The sequence below is a fragment of the Lonchura striata genome, chromosome 13 (assembly GCF_050655825.1).
Source record: "Lonchura striata isolate lonStrDom1 chromosome 13, ASM5065582v1, whole genome shotgun sequence".
Classification (NCBI taxonomy): Eukaryota; Metazoa; Chordata; class Aves; order Passeriformes; family Estrildidae; genus Lonchura; species Lonchura striata.
The window spans coordinates 9,518,734-9,534,780 of NC_140715.1; the positions used below are offsets into that span (position 1 = coordinate 9,518,734).

Here is a 16,047-nt window from a genome sequence, read left to right on the forward strand (position 1 = left end):
GATATAGCTCATCTCTTTGTCCCTCTATTTGCCTTGTCTGAGTCTTTTTTTCCTTTTTCCTCAATGTCACCAAATGACAGATTTTTAGTCAGTCTCAAAACATTTATTTCTGTTTCTCCTATAGTAACTCCAGCAAACCTACTCTACAGTGCTTCCAAGCAAGAAACAAAATCTGCAGAGCAGCCAACCTTTTTCTCTTTTGTTTGGCATTCAGCTTTCAAAAATCTTGCTCTCAGCCCAAGTTAGTGTATCTTAGTGTCATACATTCATACAGAAGTTGTCAATGTGCAACAAATAGATGATATTCAAGCTCTGGAGAAATGTAGATCAGCCCTCAGAAACTGTGCTCTCATCTAAGCAATAGTTTCACTACATCATATTTTTGAGTCTCAGCTGTAGGTCATTTGTTCAAACTACTTGTTCTTGTAGTTTTCTCTTGGAAAAGTCTGTGTTATTTTAAAGATGACAGAGTACTTTACCAGTATGGATAGGAATTAAGTCTGTGATCCAGAACGTTGGCATTCCTCTTTTATTTAAATTTCAAATAAACAGTTTCAATTGTGTTATGCAGGTCTTGAATGAAGATGACTTTCAAAAATGGGCCAATTTTCGTCGGGAGGCAGAAGCTGCAATTGACAACAGAGAGGAGCTGTTAATAGAGACAGCACAGCATCTGGAGACCAAGCTCACCCTGCTGGGTAGCTAAAAATAAAAATTGTCATTGCGTGAAGTATCACTTGCTCTCCTGTGATAGTCTTGGCACTATGGCAGACAACAGTTTATATTAATTTATATCTAAAATACTTCCTTGGTGGTTTGGAAAACTCCAGGTTAGGGAAATAAAATCCAATGACAGTGTCTATACAAGTTCTCATGCATTTTGGGCAGCAGTAACTTTGAAAAAGTTGCTTGAAGCTATTGTGTGCCCTGAGCAAAGAACATGCACATCAGCTAATACTGTGGCTCAGCTGACACAGTAGATAATGAGGTTCCCACAATTCAGTCGTGCATCTATATCCTTATATAAGCCTATAAAATACTGTAAATTAACTTCAGTTTTGAACACAAATTATGATGGAATTTTGGTGATTGAATTGTATTATAAAATCCAAAAACTTAAACATGTAGATGTTTCACTACTGATTTCCTGCTGTTGTTGCATTGTTGTGCTTGCTCTGTGCACTTTGTAAAAAGATGTTTAGCATTAAAACTTACACTGATTGACATTTCTGCATCACTCATCACCGTCATATCTAACAACATCATTCTGTTAAATTATGGAGCACTTCAGTGCTTTCTACTCTATTTTGTTTGCAAACATTTTGTTCTTTATGACTGATTTTTGGAGTTGTCTCAGTCTCATTTTTCTGTGACTGCAATTTGTGCCCATACTTTGTTGAATTTCTGTGATTGCAAGCAATAGCTTGCAGTATGGCTTCTCATAATCTCTACAGTGATTTAAAAAATTAGAGTAATAATGGTAAATGCCATAAGCAGACCACATAAGAGGCAATGTAGATCTTGTCAGAGTCTGTTACCTTTGCCAATTACGAAAGCTCTATGTGCTTTCACACTTTAATTTGCAAAAAGTGTTCCCTTAGCCTAAATCAACATCTATCTTTAATGTAACGCAGTTATAGCATCTCCAAACTGACCTCTAGTGGAAGGGATAAGGACTATTGTAACATTCAGATGGTCATTTCCCAGCATCATCAGGATGAGTGTTGGCATCTGCTTCTAAGTTTGTGCATGCTCAAAAAGAAAACATACTGTACTGTTTCTTCTGCCTTTGATGGCTGAAGCATCTGACTTGACAACAGGGACAGCATCCATTTAAACGTCAAAGTTCATCTTTTCTGGTTGCTTTGATGGGACTTAATGCAGTATTTTTAAAATTCATATGCTGTGATTCCTCTGCCAGCATATTGTCATTTTGGATTATTAGGAAGAAATAAAATGCATTGTTCTTGCAATGACAAAATGAAGAGACAGAACTTGATTGCTGACACATTCAGACCTTAATCCAAATGCAGATCATGTGCCTGCATGTTTATCTGTTGGACAAAACCTTGGTTCACTTCTCAATAGGTTCAGGAGCATGATTGGAAAGCAAAGAGCTTTTTTTAAACAAGAAAATAGCAACTTGATTTTCAAGAAAAATAAAATTATTTCCTTTCTTTTCCTGTTTTCCCAGGAGCAACAGGGATTGAAGATCGCCTGCAAGATGGAGTACCTGACACTATTGTGTCTCTCCGAGAAGCTGGGATAAAAGTTTGGGTGCTGACAGGAGACAAACAGGAGACAGCAGTTAACATTGCATACTCCTGTAAACTTCTGAACCAAAGGGACACTGTCTTCACCATTAACACTGAAAATAAGGTGAGTAAAGAAAGACAAAATGCACAGAATTTGCTATCCTACCTTTTCTTTGTGTCTTACAGTTTGGCATTCCGTTGCTTTAGACCTCATTTAACAAACATTCAAAAAAACCCAAATGGCATTAGGAGCAAGAGGCACAGTAAGTTCAGCTCTTCCAAGGCTGTGGAGGGCAGGCAGGGCTTCCCTGTGTGACCAGACAAGTTACCCATCTGTGTTGTCCCAGCTTTTCTCCCCAGAGAACCAGGGTTACCAATACAAGCTTGCTTTTCTCAATAAAGCTGTTGTGAGGATTAGTAAATACTGACTTTTCCTGATGGTAGGCACTTGCATGGAGCAGTGGGATGGCCCACTTTTAACTGCTTTTGTCTGCAGCTCTCCAAATGAGAAAAGACCCTGTGCAAATATCTCTCTTTCAATGTCATGGAAATAGAGAAACAGGCAAAGATAATATGGAATCTGGCACAGAAAACATTCCAAGGTGTAATTTCATTCGAAACACATATCTGCTTTAACGGGAAGCAGAATGAATACATTTAGGATGGAAATTAGATGGTGGCTTGTGCCAGAGCAAAGATGCTACAGGCAGGACCACCCTGGCTCCCAGAAATGCCAGCATGGGCACCTACCCACAGCAGCCTCTGTGCCCTGGATCCAGGCTCAGAAGCAATCTGCATATAAACGGGGACTTTGGGAATCCCCATGGTTCAGGGGACACTGGTGTTTCTCCACTATTAGATTTAGTCCTCTCACTTTCAAAATTAAACCAAAGACAAATTCCTGATAGAGGCTGCCAATAGCAGCAGTGAGGGACACAAGTAATATATACAAAGCATTTATCTTGTTAATTTTGCCAAAGTTAGGTCTTGAAGTAGCATCAGTGGGAAGGGCTTTCCTTACCCCTGAGCCCAGCAGTTTATTCCAACACTGAAAATGAAATATCATCCAAGAAGATCCAACAAAATTAGGCAGCTTGGTGGATTTGTTTCAAAAGGCAAGTCAAGGCAAACCAGGAATTTCCACTACTGTTTTTGGTTTGTTCACAGAAAGATGACGTTTCTTCAATATTTTTAGGGATTTTAAGTGTTCATGCTAGGTGCAGGTTTTTATTAGATGTCAGAGGTACATTTGATTCCAGAACCTCCCACTTAAATGTAATTTAAATCTTGCAAACATCCTACATATGTACCTTATGCTACATAAAGTGAAAATAACATTATAGAACTGAATCATCACTCAATAAAGCTGACAGAAAAGGCAGAAAGAGGAGTGATTAGCTCCTCAGATATTCAGCGCCATGTCACAGAAGGAGGAATTTGAATACTAAGAGGGAGTAAAGTAACTTTGATATCATTTTGGATTTTCTCTGATAGTGATGTGCCAATTTAGGAGATCTGGATGGGAGAGGTGGGAATTTTCCCCTTAAAGCTGTTTCTATCTATTATGAAGTCAATTCCAGTTGTTGGCATCTAAAAGGGGACTTGATCCAACATTAAGCAGATTTGCTAAAACAGAAGGGGTGTGTGTTTGAGGCTCAATGCTTGAAAAGATAAAGGTTTCTAATTGTGACACATGCCTGATATGTGACTTAGAAAAGGCCTAACTCTGAAAGTTACTGGGTAATTTTGAGAATGTAGACCTCTTGTTTCTCTTACCACAGTTTATTTTTTGTGGAAGCTGATGCTGCAATATCTCACATCATTCATTTCAGACTCGATTTTTCAATCTCCTTAAAATAAAATATTTTCTTTTTCATTTCTGAACTCTCAGCATAAATGCACACATGCCTTCGTGATGTAACGATTATTATATTTTCTTTTAGAATAATTCCTTACCTCAGTTAACTGGCTGATAAAATACACAGTGTTTTCACTGAGGGATTGGATGGTGTCATATTGAAATAATCTCCAATCAGATGAATCATTGCATTTCTCAGTAAATTTCCCCTAATGTTTATCTGATAGGCTTAAACCCACTGGCATGATTATACAAACATACATTTGGCAAGGTGCTGTGCTGTAAAGGGAGATGGAGATAACTATTTCTAGAACCACCCCTGTTTTCTCACAGGAGACTTGCGAATCTCTCTTGAATTTAACCCTGGAAGAGGTGAAGAAGACTTACGAGTACGACAAACCGCAGAGAAAATTTTTTGGCATCATCCCAACATCTGTCTCAGCCCCTGAGGCCCCCAGCCCCGAGTTTGGGCTGGTGATCGATGGACGGACGCTGAACATCATCTTCCAGGGAGGGCTGGAGGAGAAGTTCCTGGCGCTGGCGCGGCGCTGCCGCTCCGTGCTCTGCTGCCGCTCCACCCCGCTGCAGAAGAGCATGGTGGTCAAGCTCGTCCGCAGGCAGCTGAAAGCCATGACCCTCTCCATAGGTACCTCCACGCTGCACCTCACAGAGACAGGGCAAGCAGGTTCTTTCTTGAAGAGGAACGTGTGGAATATATTGTACGGGGCAGATTTTTGTGCCTCGGGTAGACGCAGTGAGGAAACAGCATTGGTTAATCTTTCCTGATCAAAATCCTTATAAAGGTCCCGCTTCAGCTTTCACTCAGCAAATCTGCCCCCCTTTAAATAAGATAAAGGCACTCCAAACTCAGAATCTCCCAGCAGTGCCTTTCATGCACATCAGTACAAACACATGTACATATTACCTCCAAAATGTCCTTTTTTTTGGGCCTGGAAATCACTCATGATTAGTCACTATTTTATCTTTTCATAAAGCCCTTTTCCTGTCAGATTTTCCCTGGTGAAAACAGAATTATCTCCAGAGTGGTACTAAGCACTGACTCATTTGCCTTTTACCTCCAAATATTGTGAAATGCTTTGAGTTTTCTTCCACACTTTTGGTAAGGGATGCCACTAAAATCTTTGATGAATTGATGTAGATGACTCCAAACTAAACAAATACACCTCTGTGGACAAAACAGAAGATTCTTTTGTATTTTTGAATATTACTTTGCCTTAGAGTTCAAACCATAAACTTTCAGCCTTCTGCTTCATTTACTTTACCAGCTAACCTAATTTACAATATCCACATTGCAAGCAATAAGCATGGCTGTTCTTTCCCTGGAAATTTGGTTACATACTTAACATATTGCTGGGAGTTGAAATGAGCAAAATAATTCTTGAAACGGGCTTGTTACGTTGTCATCTGCAATCAAATTTGTCATAGATTCAGAGAATTCAGTGAAATAGGGTGTTACAAAACATGTTCCTGAGCATATGGATTTAGCCAAGCAGAAACACAAAGTGATGCTGATGTCAATGGTGTTGGGGTTGCTGTGTCACCACCCAGCTGGTCCCAGTGCTGGATTTTGCCCTGGTGGAGCCAGGTCTCCTTGGAAGGAGGGAAACCAAGACCAGAGCCTTGATGCCACGCATCAGTTCTCCTGATCAAGAGGCATGGTAGTACAGAATATTTGAAATAATCAGCATAGCTGAGATTATTTCCTTCTGATGGAGGCACCCTTTCTTGCATTGTTATTGTTCTCTCCTGTCTTCCCACTCTAGGGGATGGTGCAAACGATGTAAGTATGATTCAAGCAGCTAATGTTGGAATTGGAATATCTGGCCAAGAAGGCATGCAGGTATTGTTCCAGTTTCTTTCCTCTTTTGTCAGGTAGTCCCTTGAGGCTTAATAAGTCTCATAGAAGCCCTAAATTGTCAAGTGTCATCTTAAAAATGCACAATGGCATCATAAATTAATATGCAGTTTGTAATTATGGGTCCAGCCACAAAATAAAGAGCCTTTTGAGCCAAAAAATTATCATGTGAGGACAAACCTGTGTTTGCTCACGCGACTGGAAAATTAGCAGATGTCTGTCCAGTGTTAACTGAGCATCTGGTTTCTGAATCTTCTCAGCTGCTGCATTTCCAGGTTTCCAGGTTTTGTGGATTCTCTTCCACTGTCTTCTGCCCTGAATCCTTTCCATCCCATTTCCTTATTCTCTTTAAATGGAGAGCTCTGCAGAGATATAAAATGCTAACTATGTTCTTGAAGGTTTGTTTGTTGGTTTGTTTCTTCTACAATATTCAATAGTAGGAAATTATTTCAATATCTGTGTTCAAATTTCTTTACATAGCATGTGAAAAGGATGTATTGTAAATCTCCTTTTCCTTTTCCCAAAGGCTGTGATGGCCAGTGACTTTGCAATATCCCGATTTAAGCATCTCAAAAAGCTTCTTCTTGTCCACGGCCATTGGTGCTATGCTCGCCTGGCAAAGATGGTGATTTACTTTTTCTACAAAAATGTGGTAAGATGATTAAAATTACAAAGTTTTATTCATAGCAAAGATTAATTCCAAGTCTGAGGGTTTTCTTGGTTGTTGGTTTTTGCAGGTTATAATCTTACCTTTTAAGATACAGTTCATGTTTCTTCACTTTGCAAGTTTATAGTATGCCCCTTCCTTCTTAGCAAGGTGCTGCATAGAGCATTTAGAAAAAAACAGGCTCTAAATATATTTTGAAACAGCATTATTCCAGAGGGAAAAAAGACTCAAGGCATAGTAACTTTTTATGGTAGCAAAAGAAACTTTATTAAAAATACCAAAGAGCCTCAAAATAAAATTTGCATAAGGGAGATCAGATTATTAGCACTCTAATGTAGATGAGTGTGCACTAAGAATTGCCTGCCTGTGAAACCTCTGAATTTTTATATGGTAGCACTTGCAAGTAATGATGCATTCATATCTGTCATTTTTATTAAAAATCTAATGTATATGCAAATGATCTATGCATTGAAGTATGATATAAAGTGGGAAAAAATGAAGTAATTCAATTTCTACTAGACTGGGAAAACAAGTCCATTTGACATGAAATACGCTCTGAGCATGAAAGGCTTTTTACCTAAAATTCAAGGTATCTGGGTTTTTGTGAAGTTTTAAACAATTTTCAATAAGGATTATTTCTTATTACTGTTAAAATTTGTAGTGGAAACTGCTTTTTTTAACTTGACATCCTTTTAGAGTTCAAAGGCTAGTTATTCACAATGTGAAATAGTTCTCCAGACTGGGGTGCTGCTTTTCTTTAATCTCTCCCGTAGCATTAGGGAGCAACACACCTTTGATTACACATGGACAATGAGATTCCAAAAGGATTCTAAAATTTGGTGCTCAGGGCTGTGAACAGTTTACTTAATTATTCTCTGGTATGTTCCCAAAGAACCATAATGGCTTTCAAAAAGTTGTATCACAATGGATCACCCTTAAGGTATATTGCTTTATGGAATGAAGTGCAGTGCCTTTAACCAAAATCCTGTCCTCTTAGGAGGCTCTGTTAATACCCAGTGTCTCAATAAACACCACAGTTGGAGCTATGTGTTTGTCTGTGCTTCTCCCCAGTGCTATGTCAACCTGCTCTTCTGGTACCAGTTCTTCTGTGGCTTCTCAGGCAGCACCATGATAGATTACTGGCAGATGATTTTTTTCAACCTCTTCTTCACCTCAGTGCCCCCTCTTCTCTTTGGAGCCCTTGACAGAGATGTTTCTGCAGAAATGCTCCTACGTCTGCCAGAGCTGTACAAAAATGGGCAAAATTCAGAGGTATGTCACAATTGATGAAAAAACTGCTTGATAATCCCAAGGACCACAGGACTTTTTGTTTAGGAATGAGGGAAGGAAGGAAAGAGTTTAGAATTACTTGGAATGTTGAAACAACAGGAGCCCAGTCTTCTGTCTCTCCAGTAATGCATTCTGCTCCATGGGAGCTGTGACACCATAGGTCACTAGATAACTTTAAATATAACAAATAGTCAAATTAAAATGGCACAAAAAAGGGTTGCATTAGAAGAAAGGATTTTTGATCAATTTTATAATACTAGAAAGAGTTTGGATAAAGAATTTGAGGAATAAGATCCCTTCTGAAGGGAGGCAACATTGGCAAAATTCAGCTTTTAATACTCTTGGTTGACTTGGTAATATTCCTAAGGTGTATCTCAACTTAAAAATGCCTGTTTAGAGATAAGTCTTCAGTTTAATCAGCTGCTCAGGAGGTATTTATTCATGGAAGGAGACTAGTTGCAGTAATGAGTAGTCTGAATGGAAGAAAGACAGCAATTATGTTTGCAGGACAGGCTAGAGACATATATCCCATCATAATGACTGTTATCTATAAATTCCTGCAGATATACAACTTGTCAACTTTTATTATTACAATGTTGGATGCCTTCTATCAAAGTCTCATTTGCTTCTTTGTCCCCTATTTGGTAAGTAACAGGCTTATTAATATTCTCACTCTCCTGTCCTCCTTAGAAGCAGTAAATTCAGTTCTGAATAGTCAGGATTCACCACAGTCTCTCTGCCTGTTTTGTAGATGTACAAAGACTCCGACATAGATGTGTTTTCCTTTGGAAACCCCATCAACACCATTGCCCTCCTGACCATCCTCTTGCACCAGGCTCTAGAAATGAAAACATGGGTACGTGTTTGACTTGTCCTGTTCACAGCACTAGGTTTTTTTTGTGAACTTTGCATCTTGTGTAGGCACAGAATTCTCTTTCAGAGTAATTTACCTGAATTCTGGGTCACAAAAAGTAAGTAAAAGGTACACTAAGATTTCACAAAGTGACAGAATTTGTTACTAGCCCCAGGTTAATACCTTCATGTGCACAGTGACAGAATTTGTTTTTATCATGCCTTTGGACAGGACAGTACAAAATATTTGCATACCTCCATATATGAGGACGTGCTACTTGGAGAACTATACTCCCTGCTGTTTCCTAAATTAATTTCTGGCTATTTCTCCTACTGCAGATTTCAGTAAAATGCACTGTTAGATGAATTCTTTCCAGCTGTCTGTGTCTCCCCTGTCTCACACCCAGTCAGGGTCTCACTGGCATCTCTTGTGCTTGCAGACCGTGCTGCAGCTGGTGGTGATGATCTGCAGTGTGGCTTTCTACCTCATCTTCTCCGTCATCTACAACGCTGCCTGCCTGCTCTGCAGCCCTCCCACCAACCCCTACTGGATTATGGAGAGGCAGCTCAAAGACCCCATCTTCTATTTATTGTGCCTCATCACCCCTGTCATCGCGCTCCTGCCAAGGTTTGAATGTTTTCCTCTGATTTCATTTGTGGGTTTGCAGACATGTGAGTGAAGAAACAATTCTGATGTGTACAGATATGTGATGTGTCAGACACGTGCTGCACAGGGATAATTGATCAGTGTGCAAGTCAGATGCCCGAGTTCAACCTTCCAGTTCATGAACCATTTGTTTATTCAGTTATATAACCCTAGATCAGTCACTATGTGTCTTCTACTTTTCCCATCAGGAAAACCTTTCTTTTTGGGGTGCATCAAAATTTACCAGTACAGATCAACTACACAATTGTTCACTGTCATAATCACAGTGTTGTTGAGCAGATCAAGATTATAAGCAAAACTTTGAAATATTCCTATGTGTTTGACAGTTACTAAATATATTCTTGGTTTTAAGTACATTATGATGTATTACTAAGCTGAATTTAAGAGCATTTCTATATGAAAATATTAAATGCATCCAGAATTTTAGTTTAAGTTTGTACTGCAAAAAATCAGATATGTTAAAGATAACTTTAATTGAGACTGGAAAATATTTGGAGAGGGATAGTTATTGTGATGTGTTGCTGAAAAAATTGTTTAAAAAGCAGAATTATTCTGTTCCCATATACATATGGGAACTTGTGGTGTTCAGTACATTAGTAATTCTTAAAGCAGGTAATATTTTGAGTTGCACCATTTGTTTCAAATATTTATTTGTTATTTGCTTGGACATTGAAAGAAATAGGTTTGATTATCTTGCTAGTTTCCTTCTCATCCTAATTCCCATGAAGTAATGCAGCATGCTGGTATTACAAAATTCAGGACAATATTTTTAGTAACTGATTTTTTAAGTGCTTTAAGGCATTAGAATCTGAGCCTTAACTTGGACTGAAAAAGAACTTTTCAAGAATAGATGATGTTTTTCTTCAAACTATTATTATTTTCCCATTTGAGTTGAGATGCTCTTGTGATTTTTATGTTATATAATACAAGTTCAGATCAGAATAAACCACACAATTCAGTAAGGTCTCATGTCTTCTAGGCAGGGCATCCTTTTCCAGTCTGTTTTGCTCCTGTGTGACTTTCCTTTTCCTATCAGCCCTCATTCACAGTGTCATTTTTGACCCTGAGCTTTCTGTTGAGAGCTTCATCAAACACGTGGTTAGAGAGCTCATGTCTCCATCTTGGGAATTTAGCACACTTAAGATCCTTGCTGCCTCAGCAGGTTACTGAGCTTAAGGGTTATATATTCATATCTTCAAATCTGGACGACTGCTGTTCCTTTATACTGGTACCCCAGATTATTTCCTGCACAGTCCTTCATCTGCAGAATATCCAGGACCTGTTTCTACTGCAACTGAGCTGTGCCAGCAGATCACAGCAGTGGTGAAACCACCCTTTGCTAAAATGCACTAAATTTTAATTTCCATTCCATGGTCCATCACACTGTGCTGCTTGGTCCTTATCTTCTCACTTGGTGTCTTGAGGTTCTGGCTTCCCTCTAACAGGGTTTTTAAAAATAATTGCTCTCCTGTAGAGCAAAATTAGTACCTGTATTTGGGATATGTGATGTAGATTATGGAATGAGCCCACTGGTAAAAAAATCCTTTCCCTTCCTCTTCATCAGGTTCTTTATTTTTGCCCTACGAGGAACCCTTGGAGCATCTCTTGTTCTGAAAGCACAGCAAATAGAAAAACTTCCTAAGGAGCAACAGGATCTTGAAATCCAGAAACTAAGATCAAGAAAAGAAGCTACTTCTGGTGCACCTGTGGCATCATCTGCATCTAATGATGACCTTGACCAAAGCATCAGCTGTTTATGTGTGTCACCGTTTCTACCCTCAGCAGCAGCCCTGTCTCCCAGGGACACAGAAAACCAGGGAGTTTCTGCCTCTAATCTTGGGAGAAGGACACAGGATGAAGGCTATTACTTCTTTAACAGGTGGGCAGAGGAAGAATCTGCTGCTACTGATTCTTCAGCAGGGCATTCCTCTGGCCATCAACCCCTTGTAGCCAGCAGGGAAACAGCTCCTGGGCAGGATGGTGGCAAACTGACTAAAGATTATCTCAAAAACTTTAATTATGGAAGCCACCGGCGGTCAGTGAGTTCAGTGACACTCTGAAGAAACGTTCAGAAATGGAATCCATGTGGAGAAGGACTCAACAGGGAAAATAAAAATGTTTATGCTTAGCCATTATGCTCACTGGAAATGGAGAGAGAGGCAACTGGAGTAGTGCAATAGCAACTCCAATATGCAATTTTAACTGAATGCATTGTCTGAGTTTATCAGTATGACTTTTTGATCTTCCTGGTTTGGTGATGTCACAGGAACATTACATGAGCATCATGCAGCTGCTGAGATTTGCACAATTACTTTCTTTCAACAGATATTTTTGTATCATATTAATAGGTAATACTCATGAAGTTTCAATGTTATTGTTATTATTATGCTATTGGGTTAATAGAAAGAGAATCCATGCTTTATTAAACCAAGTCAAAACAATGCATCCCACTCTAGATTTTTACTATCAAAGTCTTAAGAAGAGCTTAGTAACTTCAAAATTACAGTTCTGCATGAAAATTACTACCTGCAGATACTAAAAGTACTTGCAGAATAATAGCAATGGAGAGGCATTAAAGAATGTTCCAGGTTTTAATATATGTCTTTACACCAACATCAGCTCTAAAGCCTGTGTTCCCTGAAGAGTAAGCTTAGGATTTTTATGCAGATAGCAGTTTGACCTGATATTGTTAAGAAAAGGACCAATGAGTTTATAAAGATGAAGAATACAAATATTGAACTACGTAACTGCCAAGACAACTCAGTGGTAAGAGGAGTCTATTTCTTCATACCTACAAAAGTAGACAGATATAACAAGTCACATTCAAAGATTTATGTCCTACAATTCTTAAGTTGTCCCTGATTTTTTTTCTAGAAATTCAGTTTCTTATTTCAGTTCCCTGTATTGTTATGTGGTGCTGCTGCATTCAATCAAGTATGAATCATGCTCCTCCACACAGTGGGTCACATTCATTAGTTGATGGACCTCAATAATGGAGATTTTGACAAGCCATACATGAAGGTCCCTAATCACTTTGTAGTAAGTACATGGCGTAAAATGACCAAAATATGCATAATATGTTAGCCCTTTTTTGGTATCTCAGGGCAAAAAGGTGCAGAAGAAAACCATAAGATGTCACCATCTTAACTACTTATTGCAATGCAATGAAAGGTGACTGATATTTCTTATAGAAATGTTGACTAGTAAGACCATTTCCCAAGTTTTTCTTCACAATGTGGGATGAAATCTTACCTAGTTTAAAATTCAAACCATCTGTACTTTTGTGAATTTACCACTGCTTCTGATTTATGAGGTTTTTACCCTTTTTTTATACATGCTGTGTTTAGCTATTTACTACCCATGACAATATGTGATCTTTCTAATAACCTATTTAGCAAAAGCTAATTTAACTTCTTTATGTCATACTAAGTACTGTAGCTAGAGTCTTCAAGTTCTTATTTTAAAATAACTCAGGCAAAATTGAGTAGCATATCTCCCACTGGGATTTCTGGTAGCCAGAGCAAGATCATATGTAAGAACTCCTTTGGTTAAAGTATTGTGAGTAATTAAAGAATTCAGTAAGAGATTTTTTTTTTTTTTGCTTGATGAGTAAAATGAGGGAAAATAGCTATAGATGAGATTATTGTTAATGGAAGGTGAGATTGCTCAAATGTTTGCTCACTAGCTGGGAATGGACCTGGGGCAGCAAGACTAAAGAGCAATCCTTTACCATTCACAGCTTTTTTTTTTTACATTAAATGGTCCATTTCCTTTGAGCTTAAAGATGTCAATTCTTTACACATTGTACTTCAAAATTGTTTTATACAAATAAGTATGATAAGGTCATGCCTTGTGTGTTGTTGAAAGGACAAAAAACAGAGGTGAAGGAGTGTTTTTTCTACTGTCACCCATGGGCAGCAACCTCCTGTTTCCAGAGGCTGCTCCTCTGCATTGTAGGAGCCCTTATCAGAAGAGTCAGGTGACAAATGTATGAATGTGCACAGGTAATGTTTGACCAAATCTGAATTGAATGCCAATTGTATGCCTTTCCTGAACTGAAAGCCAAGAATTAATCTCATGTTTTCTCATCAAGTCTGCAAAATGGTTCTACATGCATTTTGCCCTGGCTTAGGGTTAGAAATAGCAAAGAGGGGAGGGAAAACAGGATTGATTTGGAACTCCAACAAAAATAACCCCTAAAAGCTACTTAGTGATGCATTTCCTGCTGTGTCTGGGAATAAAAGAAGTGGAAGAGTCCTTGTCTAAGTATTTTCTAGGCTGTAACCAAAAATATTTATGTCAGTTAAAGGAAAAAAATAAATAATCCAATTTTGCATGGATGCGATTTTGCATGCCTTAAATAATTCTGTAGCTAAACATACAAACTGATAATTCCATTCTGTGGTAGATTACCACAAATGGTCCAATGGATGAATTTACCTGGAGAGTTTGCAACATAGAGAAAAACCACCCCTTCATTTTCCTTGATCCTGGAGGAGAGAGAAAGCTGAAATAGAAAAGAAAGGCAGCACCATGCAAGGCTTGACCTCTGCATTCCAGCTGGCTCCAGAGCTTTCTGTATCTCCTCTCCTGGGTGCAGTGCTGCCAGCCATCCTCTGAAGCAGATGCTGCCTCAGTTTGGACCCATGTTAACTGCTAAACAGTGTGATCTTCCTTCTGCTCCTGGCTATGCACTTACCATGAACCATCTCATGTTAAAAAAAAAATGTTGAGTAGGCACTTACTTCCCTTTGATCATGAGGTAAATTAGCTGAGACTATCCATCCTTGGGGGATGTAAGGTCTAGAGAAAATACTTTCTTTTCCAGTGAAAACATGCCTACAGCAAGACAGATAGTCTCCTAAGGAATTTCTTTGGAAGGAGGGAAGTATATTTACTAAATGGGTTATTTAGACCTAACTGGATTTCCAAGGCAGCTTTATTTATTTATTTCAAGATATATTTAATAATACTGTCAAGGTCCATTTCCATTAATTCTAATGTGAATGCTTCATAACAGAACAGGTGTCTCATTTTTAATGTATCCTCTGGTGATATTCAATATTTCATATGCTTGGACAATAAAACAAATTAATGGAAGGGTGTGTGAAATTACTGCATTCTTTTTTATTCTTGTCTATGATGTTTTTTTTAATGATAGTGCATATGGAGCAGTGCTTTGAGCTATACATAGCTTTACCTATGTGAAAAAGAGGGGGTGACATGTCACACAGAGGTGAGCAGACACTGACCTGCCAGGTCTGTTGGCTCAGAGATGCAGTCCCCTGCTGCTTGCAGTGGTCAGCGAAGAGCCATCCTTCATGTTCTCAAAACTGGCAAATCCTGGGCACTTTAACCACGAGATGCAGGAAGTGCAAACACTTTGTTCATGTCTGTCTCAACACGGCCAGCTGGAGATGTCTCTGGCAGTTATTGCTGATTATCTGCTGCAAGTCAGCAATAACTGTGCACTGTAAAACCCAGAACTATTCAGGTGTGAGAGAGGAGGGATTCCAGTTTGTTCTCTTTTAATACTCAGTGGAGATGGGCTCTCTGCTGAAGCACAGTGAGCAGCTACTTTTCCCAAAGATGAATTGCATTTACTTTCCCACTTCGTTGGCTGATGCTGCCAAGTTTATTTCATTTGTTTGGTTGTAGCTTGAGGTATGAGTACAGAGCTATTAGCTTTAGGGTTAAGGTGACTGCAGGCAGGATGTGGCATGATTAGACACTTGTGAGCAGCACTGATGAGTAAAACCATAAACGTGGAGACAAGAGGCTCTTGAAGATAATGATCACAGAGGGTGGGATTTAAAGAAGCAACCAGAAAATACTGAAGAGCTATAAAGTACTTTTGACATTGCCAGTGACTAGAACTTGCTGCAATTATCAGTACATGAGACAACTGCAAACAGAACTTGCTGTCTGGCTCTTTAATATAACACCAGCTTATGCTCATTTACATGATGAAAAAGGTTGAGACAGAATAGAGCCTGAATCATTATTTTTCCAAAAAGATCTGAGGGTCTGTTGTCTGAAGGCACAGAAGGCAACAGTTATTGCCCCACATCCCAGAGCAGCTACTGAAGTATCCTTCCACATCCAGCCACACATTCCATGCTAGTGCCCAGAGAACGTGTGCTTATTGTGTTCTTCAGCAGGAGAGCAGAGCTCTGTAAGTTATCAACATAAATGACAAAAGGGTCAAGTTTTGGCTCACAGAAACTAAATTTTGACCTTCACAGAAACCACGTCATGCTGCTGCTTTCTTGTACCCATTACTGTACAACACCATAAAGCTGAGACAAAAATGTAATGGAACTGGGAGGGGAAGCAGTAAAAATATTTGAACTAAGTAGACAATACCATGGAAGAGTAGTATAAACAGAGATGGGTCCTGCCTTTTGTATTCCTCTCTATTTTACTAACATTTTTCTATTTAACATCAAACAGATCATTTAGGGAACTTCTAGACATTTATTGGTTTTATTCAAAAAAGGACAAACAGAAATCAATAGGCTGCAGGCAGGTCAGTTGAGCACATTTGAAATTATCTGGCTTCCACTGGAGTTTTATTAGTGC

General features: G+C 38.9%; 1 protein-coding gene across 20 annotated transcripts in view; it reads left to right on the forward strand.

Moving 5' to 3' along the window:
* The window catches only part of ATP10B (ATPase phospholipid transporting 10B (putative)), a 227,591-nt gene extending 213,026 nt beyond the window's left edge, over positions 1-14,565 (forward strand). For all 20 annotated transcript variants that reach the window (XM_085591030.1, XM_085591032.1, XM_085591039.1 and 17 more), the window contains 10 exons: positions 572-698; positions 2,195-2,379; positions 4,447-4,759; positions 5,898-5,974; positions 6,516-6,641; positions 7,728-7,928; positions 8,510-8,590; positions 8,698-8,802; positions 9,239-9,426; positions 11,030-14,565. In XM_085591030.1, coding sequence (XP_085447156.1) covers positions 572-698; positions 2,195-2,379; positions 4,447-4,759; positions 5,898-5,974; positions 6,516-6,641; positions 7,728-7,928; positions 8,510-8,590; positions 8,698-8,802; positions 9,239-9,426; positions 11,030-11,525 — 1,899 coding nt within the window. In that variant the 3' untranslated portion in view covers positions 11,526-14,565. The remainder of the gene's footprint in view (positions 1-571; positions 699-2,194; positions 2,380-4,446; positions 4,760-5,897; positions 5,975-6,515; positions 6,642-7,727; positions 7,929-8,509; positions 8,591-8,697; positions 8,803-9,238; positions 9,427-11,029) is intronic.
* Positions 14,566-16,047: the final 1,482 nt, after the last annotated feature.